Source organism: Parus major, chromosome 11, assembly GCF_001522545.3.
Source record: "Parus major isolate Abel chromosome 11, Parus_major1.1, whole genome shotgun sequence".
Lineage (NCBI taxonomy): Eukaryota > Metazoa > Chordata > Aves > Passeriformes > Paridae > Parus > Parus major.
Genome location: NC_031780.1, coordinates 1573031 through 1581678, shown reverse-complemented (window position 1 = coordinate 1581678; position 8648 = coordinate 1573031). Strand labels below are relative to the sequence as shown.

Below are 8648 nucleotides of genomic sequence, written 5' to 3'. Positions count from 1 at the left end.
CTGGGGATGGGTATTTTGGGGTGGCCCATGGATGGTTGGCTGCCACCATTCCTGTAGGCCACAGTGCTGCGGAACCCAAAGCCATCCCCATCCTCCTCCTGCTTCCCGCTGTTCCCGGGCAGGACCTGGGTGGTCTCAGCACCCTTGGGTGGGTTCCAGGTGCCCTCCTGGTCCCACCCATCCCTTCCCAGCCCCATCCACCCCTCCCTGGGCAGGCTGGAGGTGCCAAACCCCGGCGCAGGCGAGCGTCGGGTTAACTTTATCAGAAGCCCGAGAGCCGTGAAGGCGTGAAGGAAGAAATTAGCCTAACAATGTTTCATTTACAGCGGGAGAAACGATTTGTTAGCCGGCGATTGTTTCTGAATATTATCAGAGCCTTTTTAATTGTGCTGGAACTGAAATTAGCAGAATTAGAATAAATTGCCTTCCCTTCTCCGGCAGCCTCTTTATTCACGCTCATTGTTGTGTGCTTTGTATAGATTATGGGCTCTTTGTTCTGCTGCTGTAAATATACATGCCTGGAGTCACGGCGAGCAGCTGAGGTCTGCAGACGGGCTGGCCCCGCTCCGATCCCCCCCCGTGATGCCCCGATCCCGGTCCCGGTAGCCCCCGGTAGCCCCCGGTAGCCCCCGGGCTCGCGGCGTCGTGCGGCGCCAGCCACATGTGCCACCGCTGCCAGGCCTTGCTGGGGCCACTGCGTTGTCATGGCAACGGCCAAAAGAGCTGGCAGGCCTGAGGGGTGTCCCCCGTGTCCCCCCTGTGCAGTGTCACCCCCGTGGGGTTGTGTGCTCTGTCAGAGAAGGGGCGGTGGGGACCATTTCTGGGGTCCCTTTTGGGGTCACGTCTGTGCGCACAGGACCCCCCTTGCTGCCACTGAATGCCCATGGGGACACCGCAGCCAGATGTGGCCACCTCGGCAAGGGGACCCTGTGCCCCAGTGACACTGCACCACAGGGGTGGCCGGGCTCTCCCTTCCTTCCCTGGGGGGCGTTTCCTCCCAGCACCCTGATTTCCCAGCTGGGAAAACGCCACCCCCACGGCATCTTTTCCCTGTGGTTGTCCCCTCCTAACCTCCTGTCCGTGACCCCACAGGTTCCCTGGCAGCGATGGAGGAAGGCGAGGATGCCCCGGTGGGGGACAGGAGCCCCTCAGAGAGGGACGGGGCCACCTCGGACTGCGAGGGCTCCGCCGAGCGCGACACCTCCAGCCCCCCCGGCAGTGAAGGTGAGCCCTGGGGCTGTCCCCGCTGTCCCCTCCCCACCAGAGCAGCCTGCAGGGCACTGTCTCTGCTCCAGGGGCAGGGTGTTCATTAGCTAAGGAAGCAGCCTGGCCACCCCTCGGTGGGTCAGTGACACCCCCGTGTCCCTGGGGGGTTCCATCCCTCTGTCTGGTGGCAGGACACCCTGGGGACAGCCCAGATTGCAGAGTCGTGTCCCTTGGGGTATGGAGTGACCCCCTTGGGGTGTAGAGTCACATAGGTGGGGGATAAAGTGACCCCTCAAAGAGATGCAAAGTGACCCTTTGGGATATAAAGTGACCCCTTAGGTGCAAAATGACCCTTCCTCCTACCTTAGACTGCAAAGTGTCCCATCCCAGGGATGCAGAGTGACCTCTTGGGGTACAAGGTCACATCCTTCAGAATACAAAGTTCCCCTCCCCATCCAAAATCAATGTCACCTCCCTTGGGGTGCAAAGTTCCCCCGCTCAGGGGGACCAAGTCACATCCCTCGGTGTACCAAGTGACTCTCCCAGGGCGCCAAGCAGCCCCAGAGGCCACAGGTGGTGGCCCTGGCCATGCCACGGCTGGGCTGGGGGCACGGGGCTGGTGGTGCCACCGTGCCACCCACGCAGCCGCCGTGCCGAGCCGTGCCGCGCCCCAAAGGTGGCTGCGACTCAGGGCCGGGCTGAAAGAGTCCCAGATATCCTTTAAGTTCCTTCCTGTGGAGGTGGGGGCAAATCCCAATCAGTTAATGTTTGCAGTGCCCTTTGAGATAACGGCGCTGGGGCAAGGCTGCGCCGGCTCCCGGCAAACCCTGCTGCCTCCAGCTGCCGGACCTGGGGGAAAAGTGTCCCCAAAACCAGGGCAGCCAGGCCACCATGCACCAGCTGGGGCAGGGAAGGGATCCTGAGAGTGGGGATAGGGAAGGGACCCCAGAATTTGGGGCAGGGAACAGACCCTGATAGCCCCAAGAGACGAGGCAGGGAAGGAACCCCGATAATGAGGACAAGAAGGGACCTCACTAGATGGGGCAGGGAGGGGACCCCAATAGCCAGGACAGGGAATGGACCCTGATAGCTGGAGCAAGGAGAGACCCCAGTTTCAGGGAAAGGACCCCAAGAGCCAGAGCAGGGAAGGAATCCTACAGCAAAGCAGGGAAGGGAGCCTGATAATTGGAACAGGGAGGGGACCTGATAACCGGAGCAGGGAAGGGACCCCGGTGTCTGAGTCAGGGAGGTCTCCCAGGCAAACTTTGCTCGGTGGTGGAGGGAAGAGAGGGCTCTTATCTGATGGGGGAGCCGGGCTGGGGGCGAGGAGCCGGAGCCGGGGCGTGGAGCTGCACCTGGCACTGGCCTGCCTCGATAAAGAGGTGATAGCAGAGATAAGGCCGAGCAGCAATAACGGCCACTAAAGCTTTCAGCGCGATGGATAAAAATCGATATGCCAGGCACTTTGATTTATAGCCAAAAATAATAGGACTTTTATACCCGGTGATTGATTTATTTGATGTTAATCATTGCGCTTATCACCTGTATTAATAATCTCCAATGGTGGTGACGTCACCCCTGGGCGGCCGCGGTGGCGCCGATCGATTGGGCTCCGCGCTGCTCGATCCGCCCGGGACGCCAAGGCAAACATGTACTTTGGGCACTAATCTGCCACACTGTCATATGCAGATTGGCTTTATCAGCCCATCTCCAGCAGCAGTTAATGGAGAAAATAATTGTTATCAAGTTGCTATGAATACGCCACAAATAGAGCCGTGAGGGGAGCGGGGCTCGGCGCACCGACGTGGGATGGCACGGGTGTGACAGGGGTTTGGGGTGGCTTGGGAGGTCTGTGGGGTGGAGGGGCTTGGCTGGACTGATGGGGCGTTCTCATGGGGGCTTTGGGAACAGGATCCCCTCCCTGTGCCCGGCCCCCATGGAATGCTGCCTCTGGAATTCCCTGCTCGTGACCTGCTGCCTTCCCCCTCCTGCTGCAGAGTCCAGAGATGCTCTGGAGAGCCCGAAGGAGCTGGAGAAGCCAGATCCTGGAGAAAACCCCCAGGAACCAGAGATCTGGAATGGGCCAGGTGAGTCTCTGGTGTGGGGCCGGTCATCCCGCTCCATCCCAGTGTCCTGACTGCATCTGCTGGAGCGGCTCTCAAGCACTCGCCTCCTCTCGGCAGCACCGGTGTGAGGAGGACTGATAGCACAGGGAGCTGGGCAGGCTGCAAACCCCAGAACTCCTGCTGGAGGGGAGGTGTGAGGTGATGGTTGTCAGCCCCGATGTCTCTGGGGTGCTGTTGGGATGGTAAAACCTTGGATTTGGGAGCAGCAGGGATGCCATCCCCGCAGCTGGCACCACACCCCCTGGCACTGGCAGGGTTTGGGCCCGTCCTGCGTCGCACCAGGGCACTTCAGCAACATCCTGGCAACCACAAGAGCGACGCTGGGGTGGTTTGGTGATGGTTATCAAAACCCCAAGGAGCGAATTCATCCTCTATCTCCCCCTGGTATCTCCACACCGGGGCCGCGGGCACCGGGGCACCGGCGGGGCCAGGCTGGCCCTGTGGGCACCCCCAGCCCTATCACCCCCTATCTCCAAAGCCACGGGGTTACAGACGTGTGCCACACGGATTCACAGCATGTCTGGGCTTGGAAGGGAGCTCTGGAGATCATCCAGCCCAGGGCAGGGACACCTGGAGCAGGTGACACAGGAACACGTCCAGGTGGGTTTGGAATGGCTCCAGAGACCCCAGACCCTCCCTGGGCAGCTGTGCCAGGGCTCTGCCACCCTCCATGGGAAGAAGTTCTTCTTCATGTTGAGGTGAAACTTCCCGTGGTTTTGTTCATGGCCATCGCTCCTTGACTGGGGTTGTGGATTGTTCCACTGGGAACAGCTCCTGGCAGGTGGATGGGGATGGGACCAGGGCCACCTGAGACCCCCAGAGTGCCACATTTCAGGTCCTGTCGGTGCTGCCCACACCCTGCTCCTGCCAGGGGAGCTCCCAGCAGTGGCGGCCCCGCTGGAGGACAGCCATCAGTCACCGTTTGGGGATGGATGCAGCGGGCAGGACCCGCTGTGTCCCCAAGGCCGCGGGGCTGCGGGAGCCCTGGGAAGCGGCGGCTGCCAGCACACGTGCTCCTGCAGCTGCCCAAATCCCCACGGCCCCGCGGGAACCCCGCTCCCCCTCCCGCCCCGGCCGAGGGGAAGCTCCTGCCGACCCCGCTGATATCCCGGCCCTTCCTGCGTGCCGGGCAGGAAGAGCTGCGAGGCCACCCCCGGCTCCTCCTTATCTGCTCCCAGCCCTTTGCCCCCGGCGCTCCCGGGGCAGGGCGGGATGGGACCGCGGCTCCAACCCCACAGATCCCCCCATTCCCTCTGGGGTCACCCCACGCCGCGTCCCCTCATCCTCCCGAACAGAGCCCGGCTGAGGCCGTGCCTCCCCTTCCCCCTCCCCTCTCTCAGCGGGTTATTTGCATTCTTTATGTAAAAGAGATTTTATTATCGGCCCCTGGCAGCCCATCTCTATTCTGGTAATTGGAGTGGTATTAATTTCGGTGTGGCTGGGAGTTGCTGGCGGTCCGGCGATGCCGCGCCGATAGGGTGTTCCTCTCGCACCAACCGCCGCGATAGCCCCGGCTATCAGGAGCTCTGCAGGCTCGGCACTTATCGGGGATGGAGCTGGCGAAAAGGGAAGCTCGGAGCAGCCTGAATTTTCTGCTTTATCTGGCAGGATCCGCCGGGTGTCAGCGATGGCGGCCGCGAGGATGCGCCGTGCCGGGGGGGCCTTTGTTCGCGCCCCGCAGTGCCTCCCTGTCCCCCAGGGAGGTTTGGGGGGTCACTGGGTCACCCCCGCTGTGGGTTGGTGTTCCCAAAGGTCATCCTGCTGTTCCAGAGGGGATGTGGCCTGCCAGGACCTCACCCTGGGGCTCCCTGGCCCCACGTGGCAGGAGGGAGAAGGAGGATTTGGGTTTGTCTTGTTCCCTGGAGGGGGCTGCAGCTCATCCAGCTGCTGGGCAAGTTCCCAGGAGCTGGAGGCTGAAATCCTGAACTTGGGAGCCTTTATGGATGTGCCACCCCTTCATCCAGGGTGCTGAGACACCCTGGCTCCGGTCTGCTTCCCAGTGGGATCACGGGATGGAGCACAGCCATGCTTTGTGCTCGCTCCATCCTCTGGTGGGGCTGGAGACAGGATGTCCATCCCAAATTCCCCCCAACCCTTCCATCCATGCCTCAGCTTCCCATCTTTCCCACTCATTTCGGTTTGCTCTGGAGAAGGGTGGGTAGCAGTGAATTTTGGGAGCACCCACAGCCTCCAACTCCCATCCCAGGGCTGTCCCATCCCTGCCCGGCCAACCTCACCAATCCCAGCCAGTTTTCCAAGAGGATAAAATGAAAAACTCTGGCAAAAGTCACATGGAGCTGGGGCAGGAATGCAGCAGAGGAGAGCCCTGCTGAGGGACAGGCTGCCCAAGCTGGTGATGAGGCACCAGAGAATTCCCAGCGGGAGCTGCCGGGAGGCTGCAGCCCCTGGGAATCCCGGATTCTCGTCTTTCCACCAGGGGATGAAGCTCTTTGCTTTTGTCCTTGTGGGAGCACCGCAGGCAGGGACAGGATTGCAGGAGCTGTGACCAAACCCAGGGTGGCTTTTGCGTTATCCCAGCCAGTTGTGTCCCTCTTGGGAATTCCCAGGGGATTCTCCATCCCCTTCCCTACATCAGCATCACTGTTTGCAGCTCCACCTTGCAAGCCCTGCTGCTGTTTTGCCTGTTTGGGCTTTATTTAATAATTAATTACTAACTGTTCAATATGAATTTAATGTTTCCTCTGTGGTGGTAATGATGGCTCTGGGTTGATGACGGAGCCCAGGCTCCTCTCCCGATCCCCCAAACCCATCCTCACCCCCCATCCTCCATATCAGGATGGCACAGAGCAACTCCTCATATTTTTTTTTGGTGCATCTAATTAAAACTCTTGAGTCTTTTTTTTTTTCCCCCCCTTTTTTCCTCCCAGCTCCCCCTTCCCTCGTGCTCCCTCTCCCCTTCAGTTGTGTTTATCTCCCGCCTCAATAATCTCCGGCTGCCCAGAGTTTGTCTGGAAACCTCAGGGTTTATTATCGGGGAGAGCAGGGCACAATGGGGGGGACAGCTGGTCTGGGGGGGCACACACGGCCCCCGCCACATCTGCCCCATCCCTCCCCCTCTGCCCTGGTATGTGTGGGTGGGAAAAATTATTCCAGCTATTCCATTTTATCGCTGGGAGCGGAGCAGCAGAGAGTTGTGTCTGTGGGAGATCGCTGGGGGATGGGGGAGCTGGGATTCAGGGAATTGGCATCCCCAGCATCCCAAATCAGGGGGTGCCCAGCAGCCTGGAATCACCCCCCTGGCTGGTCTGTGTCCAAAGGCAGCTGGGGTGGAGGTGTTTGGGAACAGGGACAGTATGGAGGGATGCTCAGGGATTTTGGGAACAGTGGCAGTGTGGAGGGATGCTCAGGGATTTTGGGAACAGTGACAGTGTGGAGGGATGCTCAGGGATTTTGGGAACAGTGACAGTGTGGAGGGATGCTCAGGGATTTTTGGGGACAGGGACAGTGTGGAGGGATGCTCAGGGATTTTGGGGACAGGGACGGTGTGGAGGGATGCTCAGGCATCTGTTCCCATTTTCCCTTGGGAAGGAGAGCAATGGTCCTCTTGTGCTGAGAGCCCTGAGGATGATGCTGCCAGGCCGGTGCTGATTGACAGCTGTCAATCACTCACCTTGCTGCCCTGCCCTGGCTGGATCAGAGGACTGGTGGGGATTTGGGGCTTGGAGCTCTGGGTACCCCCTCCCGGGGGTTCTCCCACAGACCCCCCTGCAGTCCCCTCCCTTTCCGGACGGGATATCTTCCCTCTGCATCGGCTCCGGGGCCCCTGCATTCCCCTTCCTCCCCCTCTCCGGCTTCCTGCCCCCCTCGGGCACAGCCAGGGGTCCCAGCAGCCCCAGGAGAGGGGACAGGGCAGGGACAGGGTGTCCCTGGAACAGGGGTCCTTCCACCTTGGCAGCCCTGGGCAAGCCAGGAAGTTTCCCTCCTTCCCATCCTTCCTGAGTGCTTTCTGGTGTTTTCCCCAGTGTTTATTCCTGTCCCCTGCCCTGTGGTCACAGGTCCCGTGTGTTTCCTGGTTGTCCCTTGTGAGGAGGAGCCCTGGGAGCAGGGATGGCAGCACCCCGGGCACGGGAACCCCTTGGGATGGGGTCCATGGGGGGGGACAGGGCAGGGACAGGGTGCCCCTGGCACAGAGGTCCTGGCAGCCCTAGGGAAGCCAGGAAGTTTTCCTGCTTCCCATCCTCCCTGAGCCTTTTCTGATCTTATTCCCAGTGTTTATACCCACATCCCTGCAGGAACAGGTCCCAGTTACTTCCTGGGGTGAGAACCCCGTGTCATGAGGGATGACACCCCTGGCGATGGCAGCACCTCAGGGATGGGACCCCCTTGGGATGGGAACCCTCTGGAGACAGGGACCCCCTCCCAGCCCCATCCCAGCAAGGCACAGCAACACCCCAAAGGCAAATGTCCCGGGAACGCTTATCAGCCCATCCTGCTGGGGCAGGGCGTCCCAGCTTCCGTGGGCCGATCCCGGGGAACGCGCGGCACGGCCGGCACCTGCCAGCTGTGCCCCACAGCTGGCGAGCAGGGAGCGGGTCCTTTCGGGGTGCAGCCCCTCCTGGGTGCCCAGCCCCCTGTGCAGCCCCCCCGGGCGCCGGCTGGTGCCCGCTGCGGGCGCGGGGCAGGGCCCGGCTGCTCCATTATCCAGGGGCAGGGTTCAGCCCGATAAGGAGTCGCTTTTGGACTCGGGCAGCAAACAATCAATAAGTGGCGAGCGATGGGCAGGAGAGATAAAGGCAGAAATCCCCCCTCGGCTCCCGCCCCACCGGGGCATCCCCAGCGCCCCAAACCGGGGGGCAGAGCCCAGCTCTGCCACAGCCGTCCCCTCTCCATCTGCAGAGCAAAGCCCAGGCTGAGCCCAAGCAGGCGCAGCCCAGCAAGGCTCGATTTAAACCCTCCTCACTCCTTTGTCATCCCCAAGGCTGCCCTGATTACTCGAGCACCCGGGACGGCAAAGCCGGGATAATCTCCTTAGCCCCTTTGGAGAGATTTCCCTTTGTGAGCGGAGGTGAAGAGTGGAGATGCTGCGTGTTCACAGCTTAAGACTCTTCCCAATCGGCTCCCTCCATCTTATCGGAGCGGTGCCATCACATCATTGCAGTAGTTGAGTTGTCAGGATTTATTCCTTCCGCCGCGCTCTCGCCGCTTCTAAAAACAGCAGCTGGGGCTGGGATGGGGCTGCTGGGGGGGAACTGGGGGGAACTGGGGCTTCTCCAGCTTGGATTTCCCCGGGCAGGAGTGGGAGAGCCATGGGAGGTTGGGTACCCATTGATGGATCCATCCATCCATCCATCCATC

At 60.9% G+C, this 8648-nt stretch overlaps 1 protein-coding gene across 2 annotated transcripts in view; it reads left to right on the top strand.

Moving 5' to 3' along the window:
* ZFPM1 (zinc finger protein, FOG family member 1) overlaps positions 1–8648 on the top strand; it is a 34762-nt gene that overhangs the window by 14308 nt on the left and 11806 nt on the right. For both annotated transcript variants that reach the window (XM_015639989.2, XM_015639991.3), the window contains exons 2-3: positions 1093–1224; positions 3204–3293. In XM_015639989.2, the coding sequence (XP_015495475.1) occupies positions 1093–1224; positions 3204–3293 (222 nt within the window). The remainder of the gene's footprint in view (positions 1–1092; positions 1225–3203; positions 3294–8648) is intronic.